This window comes from Drosophila arizonae, chromosome 2 (assembly GCF_054131065.1).
Source record: "Drosophila arizonae isolate 15081-1271.41 chromosome 2, UAZ_ARI_1.0, whole genome shotgun sequence".
Taxonomy (NCBI): domain Eukaryota; kingdom Metazoa; phylum Arthropoda; class Insecta; order Diptera; family Drosophilidae; genus Drosophila; species Drosophila arizonae.
The window spans coordinates 6,102,189-6,121,114 of record NC_142922.1 but is presented as its reverse complement, the minus strand read 5'-3'; the positions used below and the strand labels follow the sequence as shown (position 1 = coordinate 6,121,114).

The window sequence follows — 18,926 nt, the reverse complement described above, 5'->3', positions numbered from 1 at the left end:
AAGTTTGTTAGCCCGATGAAAGCTAAGTCCATTGGTTTAAGATCTTACATCTTTACGAATATTGAAGAAAAACACAGCAGTTTATATAAAATATACACTGCGATTCCAATTAATGGCAAAGTCGTAACAAAAGAACACAATCAAATATAGTCAAAAGCTTATGCAATAAGCATTCTCTTAGTTGGAAAATTTAGCCGAAAGAATAAAGCCTGCTCATCACTGACAATAACAATCAGCAAGTTGTAGGGGGTTTTATTGTTAGAGGCGCAACGAAATGCAAAACACGCAAAAAGTCAGAGCAAGTTGAGCAAATACATACGTATCTAATTCATTTTTAAATATGGCTACTTTGGCTAAGCCAAAAAAAACCGTATGTATATATGCAATAACAATTTTATAAATCTATATACTATAAGAATAAATTGTAGAAAGCTAAAAAGCAAAAGGCAATCCACGATCGCACACAATCCAGGGAGGAGGAAGAAGAAGAAGGAGAAGCAACTAGTGACTTATCAACAAGTATTGTCCCCGAACAAAGGCAGCTAGAAAATGCGTCGCTGCTGGAGGAATTCGAGCGCGTTGCTGCATTGGCCAGCAGCAGCAACAGCAAAGCAGAAGACATTATTAGTCATGACTGTGGCATATCAAGTGATACAGTGCCAATGCCCAATGATATAGCAGCAACGGCAACGACAACAAATACCCAAGAGTCGGAAGTTAAAGAGGAGGAACCAGAGCCGACGCCTACAGCACCATGTGCACCCATCGCACCAGTTATCAGTGCTCCATTAGTGCAATATCCCAATCTGCAGCCGATACGCATTACCAATGCACTCATCGAGGAGCAGAAGACGCAGATTGTTTATAAGGAGCGAGGGCCACGCTCGCCCGGCTTTGCGCTGGCCAGCAGCCATCTAAAACCGTTCACCAGCGAGCAGCTGAAGCAAATTTATCAATGCAGCGACTTGGAACTGGTCAAGCAATTCGAATTGGAGTTCCTAATGAACACGCTGCTCGAATCGAGTGAATCAGATCCGCTCCATGTTGCACTGCAAGAGTATTACGATCTCCAAGGCAAACTTTCATCCAATCTGCATGACATCAAGGACAAGCGCAGGGATTGTCTCGAAACGCAACAGCAGGTCTGGAAGCGTGAGCCAGTGACGCGCACCTTTAGCGCCAGCTGCGGCGACGGCAACGTTGTCCGGGAAAGCGTGACCTACGAGTAAGTGGCAAGCACTCAACCAATCCAGATACTAATTCCTTTGGCCTTTGCAGTCGCATCAAAGTTGATCCCGTTAAGCTGGAGTCTGCCACAGCGGCATTGACAGGGCTCTACGATCTGGTCTGCCATACCTACACCACCAATTTGATTACAGCGAAGCTAACTAAAGTGAAAATCGATCAGCTTATCAACGAGCTGATCGCATATCCTCATATCGATGTCCAAGCATCCATCGTCTTGCACAACCAATTGGATGCAACTGCTCTGCAGTGCGTCGCCCAGCTAAGACGTGCGATTTGCATCCTTTTCAACTTTGCACGACGCCCCAGCCCAAATGCGGTATTTATTTACCCTATGACAATTGCTTGAAATGTCCATGATCTAAAATATTCTTTTGATGAATTCCATTCAGAACTTCGATGCAGACCTTAAGCTTTGGCTGCGCAAGCTGATTGCCCTGCAGTTGCTGCTGGCCACCAAGGAGGATCACTGGTTTTTGCTCTTTAATATATTGCGCTGCCCCAACGGCGTTGGCGCCTGGGCAGCAGAGTTCCTGCAGATACCGGGCATGATACAGACAACCCCAAAATCTAAGGGCACCCAGCCCAGTGAGCTGCCTCTGCCACTGAATTCCCCAGAAATCAATCATTGCTTTGCGGTGATACAAATCCTTTTGCTGCCCATTAAAAAGCGCAACGATTATCTCAAGAGTCAGGTGCAGGCGCAGAGGGATCTCTCGCAACCAACGGGAGACGCTGAGCGATGGACAGTGGTGGACTCGGATGGCGAGGACACACTCACGCCCACGGGCGAATGTGTTGGCCTCAAGGAAGCCGATCTAATAGCCCTGCTCAATCAGTTGCCCTTCGACAAGCTCTTTACGTAAGATCTGCACTGAGTTAGTCATATATTCAAAATGTAGGCAACTCCTTCACCTGCCTTGCAGCTCCGCCATGTGCATCGAGAAATTCCTGGATGACTATATCATTGAGCCAGACATGATAACGCCTCAGCAGATGCTCACTGTGGTGGCCTTTTTCGCACAACTAGTCGAGACACTGGGCGAGGGCATGCTGACCTACAACAACGAGCGCTACAAGCAGCTGGCCAAGCGTCTAGGGCGCCTGATTCGCCACGCGCTGCAATATGCCTCCGATTACCACGAGCTCTTCCTGTAAGTTAACCTGGCAGTTGGTTTTCCTAAACGTATAATTTCATTATCCCTTGCAGGAGCAACAACCTGGCCAAGCCCCAAGAACTTTGTGAACGCATCGAGCTGGAAATGCAGGCATTACTTATACGCGCCTGCAGCTACATTTATCGCTCGCGCAATTTGGGCACCTGGCAGTACTTCTCCACGTTGCCTTACACAACGCTTCATGCAGATATTATTTGGCATTTGTTTTACTACCTCAACGTTGGCTTTCCCAGCGATTTGACCACCCAGCTGACCGCTGATCCGGAGTTCATATTTCAAACGGATTTCTGGAGCAAATTCGATATAGCTAATGCAGATGTGTCGGCCGAGGATATGTACTATCTGCTGCAGGCCTTCTTCGAGATGGCCAATGCGCGTGATCGCACGAAAGACTGGCCGATAATTCGCGTCATTTGTTTGACCATATTCCAGGTAGGTTATCAGGATTCCTTCCAGTCCTCTACTAGATCGCACTCTCAACCACCCACAGATTGGATTCATTCATCAAGCCACTCGCGAGTTCTGCTACAAAGCCGCACGAGATATGCTAGTAAATATCACTCTCGCTTATGAGGAGCTACTGGACTGCCTGCTGCTGCAGCTGAAGACGCGCTTTGCTGAGATCGATCAGGCAGCATACCTATTCAAAGCTCTGCCGTTAGAGAACTGGCACCCAAACATGGACAGCTTTGAGCTACTATCCAACTGGCTGCTTCACTTTGATTACCAAACCGCTGAGAGCCATTTGGCGCGACTGATCATTGGCCATCTCAATTGGGGCTTCGATGACGAGGGTCGTCTTTATTTGCCCCACAATATTCACGTGCGCATGGCTTGTCTCGTGACTGAAGCCATAACTAAGCATGCGCCGGACGTCATTGGTGCCTCCAGCATATCTGAGAGCGTGCGGCAAGTCTCCTCGCTGATCGACTCGACCCAATCCAGCCGAGAGCAATTTACCAACTGGTGCTGGCGTATGATCTCTATGTTGCGTCTGCATCTGATGGATCAGAGTGTTGAATCTGTTAAGCGCACGCTGCAGCATCCCACGGAGCCGTTGCTCTTTGTGCCGGACTTGGAGCGCCTGGATATGATTTGGCAGGGTGTTACCGAGCAACGTCCCCTGGCCTTATATGTCAGCGTCTTGGTTAGTCTGCATGGTCACTCAATACCAGTTATATGCCAGCGTGGCTTCGAGCTGCTTCAACAGCTGCTCAACGATCATCGCCATGCGGCTGTCATACGCAGTCTCGAGCTGATTGTGCCGCTCTTCCTCGAAACTCCCGACACGCTAGCAAATTGCGAAAGGTATGCAATGTATGAAGACTACCAATAATAATGATGCTAAAATCTATCTGATTACAGTTTCCAGAAACTGGTGATAGCGCTGCTAAATGCGGACAGGACTTACCTGAAGATGGCCAAGGATATAGTTTATGCCAATTCCATTGGCCCCATTCTCGAATTGTTTGATAATATGCTGCATCACCAGATTGTGTCTTATACGAGGCAAGTCACAAATTTACCACATCGAACTGATTGACATCTAATGTATATTCATGCGCTTTAGCTATGGCCTCTGCTCGCCTCTGAATCTTATCAATATTTGGCTGAACTGCTTCACTGCGTTGCCCGGGTGGGCACAAAATCCGCACGTTCTGTACCTCCTGGATAGGATGCTGCGCATCGCATACCAATTTACCGATTGTCGTGTGCAGGCCATCGAGTTCTTTTATAACTACTACAAGGTATTTCCATAAAACACGTTCCATATATATCAAATGAGTTAACTCACATTCTTCTAGGACTGTACCGATTGGAAGCTGGCATCAAAACCCTCGGCACTGAAATCCCTATTCGGAGGTCAAACCAATTCGCGATTACCCATGATCTTACCACAGACCTGCTGGTTAAATCTTGTACTATTAGAGATTGAGTTCAGGCTGCAGGATACTCGCTTTTGGCCAGAATTCTTACGCCAGCTATCCACGCAAACAGTGGAGGCTGCCCTTAAGAAAACTCTGTCGCTCAGCAAGACGACTGTCTTTCCGGTGCAGCATCTGGTCATCTACAAATACGCGCAGCTCTTGGCCAACATGGACATCAGACACGCCCTATTTCCAATTGTCTGCCAGAAATTCTTTGAGCTCTATCTGTGGCGGCTGCCCGAGGAATACGCCAGCCAGAATATGAATGTAAACTATGGTGTGGCCGAAAAGTTTTACGAGCACAACGTGCCACTGATGAAGTCCATCAAGACGCAGCTGAAATCCGCTGAAGTGTATTATGCTGCCATTGCTACCAAGCGCGCCGAAGACGATGCAGTTGCGCACATGTACCGCAGCTGCACCAAGCTAATGCAGAGCTGCGCTCTCTGGCTGGAGGACACACAGATCAATAAATTAGCCAGCGATGCCTGTCAGCTGCCAGCACAGTACAACAACGAGAAGCTGCGCGAGCTGCTCAGTGGTCCCACCTCTCACTGGACAGAGTTTCTTAGCGCCCGTGATCTGCGCCGAGAGCAGCGTCATCAGGCGGATCAATGGTCAGCCAAGATCTATCGGGTGCATCTCCACAAGGTGCTGCGCACTCCGTTAAAGCCGAAGCCAAGATTGCCACCAGCCCAACGTCTCAAAATGCATCTGACAACCTATGACCAACGCCTTCCCCCACCTAACCACAGTCGGCCGGAACAAATTGAGAAGCGACCCATTGATAGCAACACCCTGGCCGAGCTAAAGCGTCGCGTACAAACGCTCAACAGTACAGCTAAGTAAGTAGTTGGGGTATCCCAGCTATTTTCTACATATATCACTATTCTCTTTATTCGTCCAATTTCCTTTAATTAAAGTAAATTCCATTACAATACATCGGAGCTGAATTCACTAAACCTCAACTATTTGGAGCGCGTGCCGTCATTGTACCAGATGGTGCCTTACAATGAAGTGCGGAGCAAGGAGTGCGAGTCCTTGCTCTTCAATCGCAAGTGCGTGAGTCCGGCGCAGATCCAGCTAGTGCCGGAACATATACGTCACAACGACCAGGTAGCGAGGAAGCAGGAACAAAACCGAGAACGTCATGATAAGATAGTGGAAGAGATGCTGGCACTGAACGTGGATGGCTTTGCTCAGGCCATCGAAGAGCTGGGCGGCTACATACATCATCTTCTGCAGGAGCAGTCCAAGTCTAACAAATATGTGACGCCCACTGGCATCAAGTTCTTCTATCATGTCGTCGACAACATGAACGACATAACAATGAAGTTTCAGCCCACCAAAAGTTTCTACTCCCAAATACTGCAAGACCTTGGCGTAAGTACTCAAGAAATAAATGCGCAATGCAAATCATTTCAGATCTTCACCTTTCTCTTAATAGGTGTTCATCCAAGCCGAGCAGGCAGACCAGGGATTGGAAGTGCTACGTTTGGCACTGCGACGGGGTGACCTTGTGGAGCTGCTGGCCGGCGTTTTTGTGCCCTGTCGCACTGACGCCGAACATTTTCTGGAAATGTACGAATTTCTCATCGACTCGCATCTGAAGCGCTGCGATACTAAAATTCTGTTCGTACTCCTGTCCAAGTTTGATCTGCTCAGCTGGCTGGAGGCATATCAGCCAAAGCTGAGCGAAATTAATCGGCTGCTGTTGCTGGTGCTGCAAGGCTTAGAGTCTTGGTCGCAGCCGCACAGTAGCCTCTTGCAAGATCAATTCCGCCGGCAACTGGTTCATATCTTTACGTACGACTTTCCGCAGCACTACGGCGAGGTCATGCAGCTGGTTCTCGATCGCATTTCGGATCAAAAGCTGATGCCGCTGGTGCTGCTTGATCTGCTCAATGCGCTCTTATCACCGGCAAGCTCTGCTTTGACACTGAACAGCCAGGAGCAGCAACTGCACGAATTGGCGTCTGACTTTGCCCGTCGCCAAAAGTTGTTTACGCTGAAAGCTGCAACGGAGACGCTGTTGCTGTTTGCGCGCCACTTTCAAAAGGAGCGACTTCATCATGGTCTCTATGGACTGTATCCCAAGCACAAGGAGTATTGCAAGCCGCTGGTTATGTGGTTCACCTGCTTTGGACAGGTGGTGCTGACGGCCGCCATTTGCAGCTATCAGGAACTGCTGGCCGATCAAAGTGAGTGACTCAATGAATATTCGTGAATCAATTTAACTCGACTCATTTGTAGTCAGCGACATTGTCTTCGGTTCCATTGTGGAGACCTATGCACCGTGGCTAATCCCATACACGGAAAAAACTGAACTAGCCGCGGGCGCAGCCGCACACTGGATACGTCAGCTTAGCCCGGATCAGGGCAAGATCTTGCTACCATGGAGTGAACCGCACGTGGAGAGCAGCAAGCTCATGATTAGATCCTTTATATGTAATATATTACAGGTGGTGCAGTATCTGCCCGCCTCAAGCAAGATTTTGGAGCACACGTTCGCTTGGTATGTGCACCACTTTGCACAGCTCAACGTCGCTAGCCATGTTCTGGTGCCCATTCATGAGGGTCTGTCACAGTTGCCCTGGGAGCGCTTTCTGCCACCCGCCCAGCATATCGAACTGCTCTATAAGAGCTTGCAGTGCTTCATACCAGAGTCGCATGCCATGTTAGGTCACATATTCATAAGGATCGATTGGAGCACTTGGTTCGCAAAAACGTCTCAGCCGCTGACTCTCCTCTCGCACCTCTTCAACATCTTTATCAAAATGGCACTTGAGCCGAACATTCACATGCATCCCAATACAAGCAAGATACTCGAGGATGCTGTCAGCCAGCCCTGGCATCTTGTCGAATACAGCGAGCTGGAGCAGTTGCTCAAGTGGTTTGTGGCTCACGTTGATCCGGCCATTGCGCTGAAGCTGCCCGCCGAAACCAACTACGCTGATCGCGCCGTACTAGAGTAAGTGGCTCTATTAAATTATTTGTAATTTGGATTCAATATTCGTCTTCTTTTTCAGACTCATTCACGCAGCCTGCGCCATGCTGCCAGAGAGCGACGCACAGGGTGCTGTGGTGCAGGCAACGGCCAAGCGCATGCTGTACACGCGCTCCATGGTCAGCATGCAGCGTGCCTGTGCGATCAAACACAAGAAGCTGTTGGCCACCAAGGAGGGTCAACGTGCCTTTACCGCTGCTTTCGAAAAGCTCTTGGACTCAATTGACGTAGCCATTAGCGGCTGCAGTGTGAATCGAACGCCGGAAGAGCAACGTCGCGAAGCGCTCAACCTTATGCTTGAGATTGTGGCTCCAACGCAGACGCAAAGCGAGGAGGTATCGAAGTAAGTCCATTAACTATATTCTTCTGACTTTTGTAATGAATTAACAAACCTCCCTAATCTGGTGTATATTTAGCCTGCATGTTCAAACTCTGGTACGCTGGCAACATCAATGTCCTCCTGGCGATCCGGTCATGTGCGCGGTCCTGCCTGCCATCGGCCATTTAAATACATATATTTCTTGTATCTACATGCTGCTGGAGTCCAGCATTGAGTGCTATTTCCGGAGATCGGCCGAACGTGCCGCTGGGCACTCACCCAGCTGGCAGGGCCTGTTCGAGGCACTGCAAATGTCGCTGCCCAAGCTGGAGCTGATGCCCGTCATGCGCGGCGGTTACTTCTTTTCATTGCACATCTTTGTACTCTACAAACTGGAGGAGATCGAAACGGTCGGCGAGAAGGTCACCTTTCTGCAGGACCTGACGCAGTTGCTGGAAAATCTGAAGACCAATCCGCAGACCGAGCCGCGCATAGCTCTCGTCTGGGGTCTGATCATATCACGTGGCTGCAAGCTACTTCAGGAGTCGCAGCACATCAAGAAACCGCTTTACATGCTCGCGCGTCAGTTGCAGATAGCATCCACAAAAGCTGAGGGCTGGAGCGACGGGCTGTTGGGCGTCATAGGCCTAAAATCTGAAAACATTACTAACAAGTACATAACAACCATCCAACTATAATCTGCATATGTTTTATAAATGATAACTATTTTGCATTGCAGGCGCAAGGTGCTGACACGGTGTCTGGCATGCATAATCTATTCTCTCTTTCCGGCCAGTCGTGACGTGCGACTGCCTTGCGAGGAGTACGAGAGCGCCATGCGGGAGCTGGCCATGCTGTTGGCCAATAAAAAATTTGTGGACGTTAAGCCGCAGATTGTCAGGGCCATAAGCATTCTGAAAGAGCAACCTATGCCCGATCTGCGCTCGGTTCCCCATTTGATATGTCGCTTAATCGATGTGTTTTACGAGGAGAGCTATCTAACGACCATTCCGGAGGTGTGGGATTGCGACTACAAGCTAAAAGCAACATAGTTATACTTGTGGCAGCCAATTGTGTTATTGTGTTATTTTTCTACGAAATCTAGATTTAGACATATACATACATATATATACATATATACCATAACAGAAGTGAATAAAGTGATCATTTTCTTTTTTGCTACATATATTGGAAACTGCAAGCAACGTGAATTCAATTATATGTGTGTTTAACTTTAATGCTTACATCTTGGAGACAAAAATTGTTTAACCAGTTACTAGCGTGCCTACTTGAAGCTATTTGTTTAAGCTTAGTTACAGTAACAAAATTGAAATCGAAATCGAGCGTTATACATGATAGTTTACAACGAAGTGCTGATATTTCGAAGGTATAATAAAAATGGAATACAATTAAGATAAACTAGGATGGGCATAAATATTGATCTAACGAAGATAACAATCAAAATATATATATGTATAAAAATAAAACTGGCAAATACAAATTGCTACACAATCTATATAAATAACACTTAGCTTAAAGAACTAGACGTACGGGTTAACTATTCTCTAATCATCCATCGCAAAGTTGGATAATTGCAGGTGCTGCATATTATTGCGTGCGTCGAAGTATCCGGTATCGGTTGGATTGTCCGGCGTAGGCACAAACGGTGGCTCCATGTGCCCAATGTTCTCCCAGTCGATGCCAACAAAAATACGCATCTGCTGTACCTCTCTGGCAGCTGGGCGCTCCGCGGGCTCCATGGTCAACATTAGCTCCACAGCCTCCATGGCATCAGCCGATAAAGCCTCATCCCCTTCAGGCCATTCAATGTCTGTAGAGGGGTAACATTTAGAATAGCATCTAGATCGCATACAGCATTACTTACTCTTATTGAGAATGTTGTCAAAAACTTTCTGAGGCGTTTCATCGTTGAAGGGCGGAATGCCAGTCATGAATTCGTAGAAGCACACACCCAGGGCCCACCAGTCGACAGCTGGTCCATGACCTTGCTTCAGCAGCAGCTCTGGCGCCAAATAGTCAGGTGTGCCAAGGATGCGTTCGTTCGAGACCCGCATTCCACGTCGTACAGATTTTGGCGTACGAAATGGTGTGTTTACGTTAATTGTGTTCTTTGGCGTCTTGGGCACAGTGACGCCGCCATGATTGATGGGCGACATAGTTGGTTCGTCGGCCAACTTTAGATGGTACTGAACACTGGAGAGTTTTTCCACGGCCATGTGCTCACGCTTTTTATTTTCAATGGACAAGGGCAGGGCGAAGCGAGTTGCCTTTAGCTTGCCCAGCAGGCCACCATCACGACGTGGCAGCTTCTGTGAGGACACAGGCGTCGAGAAGACCACATTGGCCACATTAGCCTCAGATCCCAGTAGATGTTGCATGGGCAACTCATCATCCGATAGAGACCGCACTTTCAGTACGCCCCGTATGGGTGAGGAGCGTGCCTTGCGCTTCTTGGGCGTGCTGCTCCCAATGTTGAGTATCTCGATTTCTTGGGTCAAGCCAGTGCTGGTACTCGCACTGCTAGATGCATCCACATCCATGCATGAATTGTTTTCCGAGCGATTGACCAGATTTATTTTGCGTTTCATGCCGCGCAGAAACTCAGGTCGCTTGAAATGTTTCGAGAGATTGCGGAATGGCGAATTCATGCGAATGCCACTTAGCTCGTTGGCATTATTTGTCATATTGTAACTGCAATTGAAAACACTTTAATGGGGATTCATTCGATTGCTTTGCTCGACAATATCAACCTGCGTGAGTAGTCCGAACAGCTGTATTCGTCCTTCGACTGACTCAGATTATCTGTGTTCTTTTCTATGGAGGATGCGGTACTCTCGCTGTTTAAATTTAGATGACAACTCGAGTTATCGTCACCCTTTCGACTAGATACGCCAGAATCCTCTTGTAACTTCGAGTTCCGGTTGCGCTGGTTGAAACAAAACACGAAACAGTTAGGTTAAGCACTAATAGGAGTTAGATGGACAATACACAAGGAAATTCAATTTATAGCAACTCATTTGTTGTATAGAAGTGAAATTTGTTGATGGTAAGACACAAATAACAGAAACCCGGTTCCGCAATGTATTAAGAAAGCTTTTACATATAATAAATATATAAATCGTAACCCTTCAAAAGACACAAATCAATTGATATAGGCATATATATATCACAAAATATTGACTGACTCTTCTCTATCTTAACTACCATCTGGAAACCCAAACTAAGCCAATAACACACACAAAGGAAAGACTGGGAAGGACAGATGACGACACTTAGGCACAGGATACAACATGCAACGCACCTCATCGAGCGAACGCCTGCGTACCATGGAAAACTCAAACGAGCCTTCATTTGTATTTTCCAACTTGGCAGCGTCTTTATCATCGCCGCTAGCGACAATGTGGATTTTGTCCTGTTCGGCCATTTTGCAGCCCTTTTGAGGGAATGAAGCAATATGCATATTTTTATCAGGTACTCAGGCTGGATACGCCTACTGTTCGAGACTCACCTGGCAATTGACTCGATCTCGCCCGCTGTCGCTGCCGCTGCCATCTTTAGTAATGCTGTCCAAGAGGAATTCTACGCGCCGCTTTGTATTTGCCGGAGCCCCGCCCGCGGCTGTTGCTTCCAGAGGCGGCGAGATTTTGCTAATCTCTGCCGAGGTGCAGGTGTGATAGGAGGATGCACTGCTGTCCAAAAACTGTAATTCGAAGGACATAAGTCGGCGTCTCACCACAACGTTTCGTTACTTACGTTGGTGTTTGTGGTGCAGGTGTGCTGAACGGACACGTTGACCTCTTCGGCGGAAAAGAATGGCGAAACCCCAGAGATTTTGCTATCGCTCGTTTTTTCGCCATCTGTGAGGGACGTGTCCGCCTCGCTATCTGAAGACTCCATGACATGACTATGCTTATTAATGGCTTGCATGAGATTTGAAGTGCCCGTGCCGGTGACAACCATAGGAGCACCGCTTATAGCACCGAATTCCTGCAACTTCTTCTCCGAGCCAAAAGACAAATGCGATGTGAGCGACAGTAGCTGGCCCGGCGTACGTGCATTGAGATTGGGTGAGCAATTGATCAGATCGGATATCTCCAGGTCGCGACGCAATTCAATTTTGCTCAAGCCGAAGTCCGTCAATTTCACATGTCCACTCGCCGAGAGCAGCATGTTATCCGGCTTGATGTCGCGGTGGACGATGCCGTGCTGGTGCAGGTACTGCAATGCCATGACCATTTCGGCCACGTAAAAGCGCGCTGTCGGCTCGTCAAAGTAGCCATACATGGCCAACAGTGATTTCAGGTCACCACCGACCATATACTCCATGACCAGGTAAACGGAAGACACGGATTGCAGCGAATAGAACAGATTCACACAGAATGGCGAACGAGACAGTGCCAAAGCGTTGCGTTCTGTTATCACCTGAGAAACCATATTTTTGTTAATCATCTCCGATTTGCGCATCACTTTGATGGCAAACAGTTTGTTTGGGTCGTTGTGTTTGTAGCCCAGGAATACCTTGCCAAAGGCGCCTCGGCTAATGGGCTTGATAATGAAGAAATCCTTAATTGTGGGCAGCTGCAATAATAAAAAAATAATAATAATAATATACAGTGGGCTACTACATCAAACATAATTTCTGTTAATGTGTGTGTATGTCAAGTAACGGAACTTCCATGTAGTGGGAGTCTAATCATAACTGTACATTTTCACTTGCCTTTGCATTGTACGAGTGATTTTCTGGTTTTGTTGTTAATATATTAATTTTCTCCAGCAACTCCTCATTCTCGATTAGCAGGCTTGTTTTCTTTGGCGTTTTATAGTCAATATGCAGATCGTTTTGCGATATCGCCAAATCAGCGTGTTCCATGTTATCCTCTAGTCCTTGATTATCTTCAGTTTTATTTGCTTCGCTGTATTCTTTTCGCGCGCGTAAAATATTTTTGACCCGAATCGTTAATACTGCGTTCTTGCGTGCATGTTAGCGAAATGTATGTTTATCAAATAATTTATAACCATTAATTTAAATTGCAAAACATTAATTGTTAGTGGAAAGATTTTAAAGCAACAATTTAAACAGCGCGTCGATATGTTTTACTAGTCCCAGTGTTACGAAGTTATTTATTTACAGGGCTGTCCCTTGAAAAACAAGTTGGCAGCCCTGGTCGTGCACGTTGCTATTCGAATTTGAGGATGGTATGCAATTCTTAATACCTGACACTAGTGTATCTGGTTAATTTAGACTGGATCATCCCTTTAAGAAAATCGCTACGGATATATTACTTTCAAATTTGAAATGCGATTTAATTGAGATTTAATTTACTATTGAATATACAAAATAAACGATCCATGGTAGTCTGAGCTACGGTAAAAAGCAATCAGTTTCAGCCCTAAATTTATCGATTATTTATTGATTGCTTCAATTAGTTTCAATGCAATGAAACTGATTTCGGAATGCCGCGCATATACGATAGCTCCGAAAAATTAAAAAATTTTCTTCAGATGTAATACTGGTACATAACATTAAAATGATTTTAAATGAAATTAAATACAAACATTCTAACCTATAATAACTAAGGAAGTAGTATTACATTGACTACACACACTTATGTAGTAATGAATATGTAAATAATTCAGCAAAATGCCTTTCATTGCAAAAAGAACAAAGTAGATTATTGTGTAAAATGATTTATATTTGTAAAAAATCGATTATTTTATTACATGTGTTATTACAGCACTAATACAAATTGTGGTGACAAAATATTGAATTGAGTACACAAATTTTATAAAACTTGCACATCTTATAGGCTACATATGTCCTATGTATGATAAATGATTATGTTGTTTATAATGTTATGTGTTTTGTACCTAATGTCTCAGGGGTACTCAAAATGATTTAGTTGGTAAAATGAAAGATTTGTCGGTATATAGCTGAGTTCTGAACGCCACATGGGAGGCAGGGACACAGCTATGTAGCGAGAAATCATTAATAAATGGGCCATCCATGTGCATGGCATATGGCTAACAACTCTCGAGAATTGTAGCCAGTGCTTGGATATGGATTTGGCTTAGCCCAATTTAGATCCACACTCTTACAATGTAATTTTGCAAGAGTACAAATTACCAAAGAGGTCAAACAGAACAGACAGAACAGAACATTGAATGACATTTATCGGGAATTCCTAAAGCTACTAATGGTGACGTGGGAAGGTATTTCGATTGATTACAGCATTTTGCATGGGAGTCGTTTACATTATTGCGCAGCGCGAAGTATTGGAAGCCTCGCGTTCAATGGGAACGCTTTCATCAGTAGCGGGCAGATTGGCCACGGCATCCTCGCCTTGATCTTCCACCTTCTGCTCATCCTTTATTGTATCCTCTTCTTCTTCTACACTGTTTCCGCTCTTCTTCGGAGTTTCCGATCCAGCTTCTTGAGCCACGCTGACTTCATTGCTGGCTGCCGATTTGTTGAGCTGCTCTTCTTCCTCCTCTTGGTTGATAATACCCGACACGTTCTGCACCTCACTGCCCTCCTCATCGTCATCTGGCGGTGTCTGTTCGTGGCGTTGGCGCGAAGACGGTGTGCTAATTGTAGTTTTCGAGAATCGTGACCGCAGCATGGTAAATGGTGATGCCAAGTTCAGGCTGAAGAGATCGAACCGTGCGCGTTTAGGCGGCGACATATCCACATCCTGGGCGACATCGGTTGCCGATTGGCTGGCGGATAGAGGCGGCGGCGTGCGTTCACGTTTGCGTCCACGTCCAAAGAACGAGAATGAGAACGAAGAGCTATTGGGTATCTCGGAGCCCACGGTTGCATTCATGCTCGTGTTGGTGCAGTTGGAAGTGTCCAGGTCAGTGTTGACGCATCTATAGGTGCCCAGTTTGCCGGGCGTTAGAGAAGCCGTTGGGCGAATGCTGCGCCGGCCGCTTATCTGCGTAAAGCTACGTGCAGGTGTAATTGCTGGAGAGCTGGACGACTGTGTGGCCAGTTCCACTTCGGTGGACTGTTTGCTGCTGCTACGAAAACCAAAGAGATTGCGTCCAGGCGTAGAAGTGGCTGTGGGCTGTACACTAGCCACAGCCCGTACAGGCGACGCATCCACTGTGAGCGTCTCCATTTCAACATCTTCTGCCACTTCCAATTTTTCCTTCGCCTTTTCCGCCTCTTTCGATTGCTCCTTATCTTTTTCCGCTGCTTCGGGTTGTTCTTTAGCGCTTTCCGCAACTTCCAAATGTTCTTGTGCCTTTTCCGCTACTTCTGATTTGTCCTTAGACTTTTCCGCCTGCTTTTTCGAAACTGGTGACGGACTCTCCTTTGGCTTTATGGGAGACTTATCCAGGCTGCTAGAAGACCCGGCCAACCTGCGCGATGACTTGCGCTCTGCAGTCGGAGTGTTAAACACTTCAGTGATTAGACAATCGGTTTCCATATCAATCATTGCGTCAGTAACAGCTTCAACAAATTTAGGGCCGGCATCTGGCGTTGCTGTTATTGGCTTTGCATTGCTTTTGATATCATTTGTTTCGTCTTTAGCCTCCGCTGGGGCCGAATCCTTTTTCTCAGACACTTTCTCCTTGATTTTCTGTTGCTCCTTTACAGAGGTAACGCTTGAGCTGCCGTTGTGTGTCGACTTTTGACTGCCATTTATGGATTTGGAAGTGCTACTTTGGCTCTTCTCGCTCCTCGTGGAAGAGGACGACATAGAAGACGATGATGATGTCGAAGCAATAGATGAATTACTGCTCGATCGCTGCGGTATACCACTCGTCTTCTTGATAGCTACAAATGGACCAGACATGACATTCGATTCAGATTTCTTGGTCGCATTACTATTCTGTGGACTTTTCGAGCGTCCATTGCTAGCGGCTGCTTGCTGCTGTAGACGGGACACTGTGGTGCCACTAGCGCCTGATCCGGTCAAAGACATCGGCATCCGCCTTCCGGTTGCAGCAGGGCCGCCGCCACCACCCCCGCCTCCAGCAGTATTCGGTTGTGCCATCTTGCTGAGCATTAGATCGTCGTTTAGTGTATTCGTGTTGCACGATAATTAATTCTGAAAAACGAAAGAAAATGAAATATGCATAAGTAAACTGTATTCTACAAAAAAATAAATAAAATAAATATACTCTTAAAAAACTAATTGTTCCAAAACACACAATGATGTTTGTTTTCTAGACGGAATTCAGTCTCGAATTGATTTCGAATTATGCCTTCCTGGATTTGCTTTCCCCTGGTAATTCAAGCGCATTGCTGTCGAAACACGCTCCATCGCTTAAAAATGTACAAAAGGCGAAGAGTTGTCTACATCGCGCCCAACAAGGGTATTTAACATTCCTGACCAGAACCGGCTTTGCGCTAGCTTATATCCCACTTACCACAGTTATGAGAATTGTTTTCCTATTAATATTTATTACTCTTTTATTTGTATTTTGCTTTGCAATTTTCAATCACAGTTGCAGCTTCGTATTTCTCAATAGAGATTTTCACATTAGCTTTCAGACGCTAGGCGTTTGTGTAATTTTTTTTTTTTTTTTTTTTTCGCAAACGTGTTGACAGTTTCAACTTGACAATTTAGAATGCGTAGCAAAAAAAGTTGCAAAGCGTTTAAGTAGGCGAGAAAACGATATGCAGGTAGACAAGGATTTATCGAAAGTGACAGCTGAAGCAAGGGCAATAGCAGCAGGGTTACCTGCAAGCTGGCATCTGCTAGGTATGTAAATAATTTTATGGCCAACATCTGTGCGTGGCAATATTGTAAATAGGATACAGGGATTGCCAAAATCCTAGCAAAACATATATACATATAATTACATCGTTACAGTCGAGTAACTGTTATTCGAAACAATCATTGGGATGGTGCCCTAACAAGAGACATCGTTCCACTTTAATAACTCTTACCCCCACACAAATTCTTTATTGGCTTCCGGTAAATATGCAGTTAAAAGCGACACCAAAAAATAGCTGACAAGCATACAGTCGACAATCGATGTAGAGAACCACCAACTAAAGAGGAGTTGATGATTATCTTTAATATTGCATAAAAATAAACAAAGCTTATTTTTATTATAAATATTAAATTTAACTTAACGAGTACCTACTGTAGTGCTACATAAAAAGCCTGCAAGCATTGTAAACACAGACATACATACATATGTAAGCGCAACAACCGGTAAGAGGGCGAAAAATGCATGTAAAAAAAAAAGACTAACGAGGAATAAGAATGCAGAAAATACCTAATAGAAAATTTCCCGTACGATGCGTATTGCACACAACTCTGCGATGCCTCAAGCAATGAAAAAATAAGCAAAGAGTACAAACAAGTTTAATGCAACAAGAGGAAGAAAGAGTCAGGGATAGTTGTTTGGCAAAGGCAATAAACATAAAGTATGTTGCACTTTTCTTTTAGAAAGTGCAAAAGGCAACAACGCGAAAAATAAATGCACATAGAGGCAGACAGAAAAAAAATAAAAGCACACACATACATATATACGAACATACAGGCATACAGTGCAGCAAGCGAAATGCAAAGTCTGACGACAATCAAAACACAAACACATACACAGAAACGTCAAGCGCACATCTGTACATGCGTGCATACATACATATGTATGTATGTATGAAATTATGCGACAAGCCCTCGCGCCATCATTGTAATTCTTCTTTTTGTTTTTGTTTAGTGTAGCCGAGTTTAATAAACTCAACGACGAGCAACGTACAAAGCAAAGTATGCATCAAAATGAGCATAAACATAGGGTGTCTATGTATGAATGTAAGTTTGAGTATACATTTCATTTTTATTTTGAAAACGAATATATATTTGTTTACGTTCATTGGACATTGCATGTGGTAAAATATGTGCTATGTTTATATAGTTTAACTGCTTGGGTATTGAATGTCGAACTTGCAACAAAGACACACATACTACTGCAATCACGCATATACACACACACAAACTAAAAAGGCGGGTTACAGTACGCGACCAAATATTAGCCACTTTCTGTTCCAGCTTACATAAAATCGGGGTGAATCACTCAAACGATAATTTTAATATATATTTCTTATATGTATATAGATAAGTTATGAATTTGAGTCCGATATTTCTGAAAACTGCTAATATGTTTAATAAACTGCCGTTAGCTTAATGTTTTGCCACCACTGTACTATACAGGCTCAATTGACGGGGTTTGTTTTAAAAATGGCGGAAGCTGCAGCGAATGATAAAAAATAATACATACACATACATACACACATATATATGTTATGTGCATATGCACGGGACATATACATATGTACATATATTAATAACTATTATATTTGCTGCAATTTTTGATTACTAGTTTTTGTATTTCACATTTTCAGCAAATTTCACTGAACAAATCAAGCCCGGCAACCGTGCATATTGTGTCTATTGCAGACTCGAATCCTACCGCAACACAAAACACAAATATGGCAGCTACACTTCTGTTTTTACTCAGATAAATGTAGATACGTATATTTAGTTATATGAAGAAAATAAAACAAACCTTTTGCTTTATGTAACACAGATAAAAGTTCTCAAATATTAAACCTTTAAAATTGTAGACGATGTTCGCGGAGCCAAGGTGATGCCGACGCTAGTGAGAAATTAAAAAACTAACGCGCGATGACAAGCAGTGTGACCGGACTACGAAAAGAAACAATAATTTTTCCAATTAAAATACTAAAATGTCATGGGTTGGTTTATTTCCTTCAGTTGTTTTATTGCTATGATGATTAAATACTTTTGATGTGTAATCTTTAATACCTATACAAAAAATTACATTAGAATTTATATAAATTATTAACTTAGATGCTAAATATACTTATAGTTTTTTTTTTTATTCAACATATACATTTTAAATACTAGCCTTTGAGATCGATTCTGTAATGATATTTTATAAAAATTAGTAATTAGCAACTACCACAGCCATAGTTTATTATTTTATTGTTCAACTGGCAGTGCTTTTTCGTAGTAATATCATTAGGCTCTCATTTTAAAGATCCCTCATTTAGCTGAAATGAAAAAATTAAAAAAAAACACTTACCTAGTTCGAGAATAACAAATTTGAGTCAAGGCTCTAAGGAAAGCCGTCACAATTACAGGAGGAACTTGCAAACACGAGTCACTCAAGAAGCCATTAAAAATCATTCATATATAAGGAGAACGATCTTTTGTATTTGCTTATTTGACAACAACAAAAAACTG

At 44.5% G+C, this 18,926-nt stretch overlaps 3 protein-coding genes and 1 long non-coding RNA gene across 8 annotated transcripts; 2 read left to right on the top strand and 2 right to left on the bottom strand.

The window, feature by feature from the left end:
- Positions 1-6: 6 nt before the first annotated feature.
- On the top strand, positions 7-8,888 carry Epg5 (ectopic P-granules autophagy protein 5). The gene is made up of 16 exons (XM_018019336.2): positions 7-370; positions 429-1,225; positions 1,279-1,564; positions 1,638-2,107; positions 2,172-2,399; positions 2,456-2,855; positions 2,914-3,731; positions 3,789-3,932; positions 3,994-4,171; positions 4,229-5,196; positions 5,275-5,734; positions 5,799-6,552; positions 6,605-7,322; positions 7,381-7,701; positions 7,775-8,350; positions 8,417-8,888. The coding sequence occupies exons 1-16, from the start codon at positions 341-343 to the stop codon at positions 8,727-8,729; spliced, it is 7,461 nt and encodes a 2,486-aa protein (XP_017874825.1). The 5' UTR covers positions 7-340; the 3' UTR covers positions 8,730-8,888.
- gwl (serine/threonine-protein kinase greatwall) lies at positions 8,889-12,840 on the bottom strand. 2 transcript variants are annotated; one of them, XM_018019337.2, is made up of 7 exons: positions 12,416-12,840; positions 11,452-12,276; positions 11,207-11,398; positions 11,000-11,131; positions 10,449-10,624; positions 9,563-10,389; positions 8,889-9,508 (listed from the first exon to the last, which is right to left on the bottom strand). In XM_018019337.2, the coding sequence occupies exons 1-7, from the start codon at positions 12,566-12,568 to the stop codon at positions 9,243-9,245; spliced, it is 2,571 nt and encodes an 856-aa protein (XP_017874826.1). In that variant the 5' UTR covers positions 12,569-12,840; the 3' UTR covers positions 8,889-9,242. The 2 variants fall into 2 exon arrangements, with proteins under 2 accessions (XP_017874826.1, XP_017874827.1); XM_018019338.2 differs by lacking the exon at positions 11,000-11,131.
- Positions 12,841-13,370: 530 nt separating this feature from the next.
- kuk (kugelkern) lies at positions 13,371-18,384 on the bottom strand. 3 transcript variants are annotated; one of them, XM_018019340.2, is made up of 2 exons: positions 18,226-18,384; positions 13,371-15,755 (listed from the first exon to the last, which is right to left on the bottom strand). In XM_018019340.2, the coding sequence occupies exon 2, from the start codon at positions 15,711-15,713 to the stop codon at positions 13,947-13,949; it is 1,767 nt and encodes a 588-aa protein (XP_017874829.1). In that variant the 5' UTR covers positions 15,714-15,755; positions 18,226-18,384; the 3' UTR covers positions 13,371-13,946. The 3 variants fall into 3 exon arrangements, with proteins under 3 accessions (XP_017874829.1, XP_089319078.1, XP_089319079.1); XM_089462952.1 differs by lacking the exon at positions 18,226-18,384 and adding an exon at positions 16,078-16,274; XM_089462953.1 differs by lacking the exon at positions 18,226-18,384 and adding an exon at positions 15,829-15,995.
- LOC149270240 (uncharacterized) lies at positions 16,344-18,338 on the top strand. 2 transcript variants are annotated; one of them, XR_016268696.1, is made up of 3 exons: positions 16,344-16,412; positions 17,380-17,471; positions 18,062-18,338. It is a non-coding gene; the product is annotated as an uncharacterized LOC149270240 (long non-coding RNA). The 2 variants fall into 2 exon arrangements; XR_016268697.1 differs by having other exon boundaries at positions 16,392-16,628.
- Positions 18,385-18,926: the final 542 nt, after the last annotated feature.

Coding starts and splice junctions, on each gene's coding strand:
- Epg5 (XM_018019336.2), top strand. CDS start 341: ATGGCTACTTTGGCTAAGCCAAAAAAAACC. Junction 1,226..1,278: donor CGGGAAAGCGTGACCTACGA/GTAAGTGGCAAG, acceptor TGGCCTTTGCAG/TCGCATCAAAGTTGATCCCG. Junction 3,933..3,993: donor CAGATTGTGTCTTATACGAG/GCAAGTCACAAA, acceptor CATGCGCTTTAG/CTATGGCCTCTGCTCGCCTC.
- gwl (XM_018019337.2), bottom strand. CDS start 12,568: ATGGAACACGCTGATTTGGCGATATCGCAAAACGATCTGCATATTGAC. Junction 12,277..12,415: donor ATCACTCGTACAATGCAAAG/GCAAGTGAAAAT, acceptor TTATTATTGCAG/CTGCCCACAATTAAGGATTT. Junction 11,132..11,206: donor GAGATCGAGTCAATTGCCAG/GTGAGTCTCGAA, acceptor TTCCCTCAAAAG/GGCTGCAAAATGGCCGAACA.
- kuk (XM_018019340.2), bottom strand. CDS start 15,713: ATGCTCAGCAAGATGGCACAACCGAATACTGCTGGAGGCGGGGGTGGT.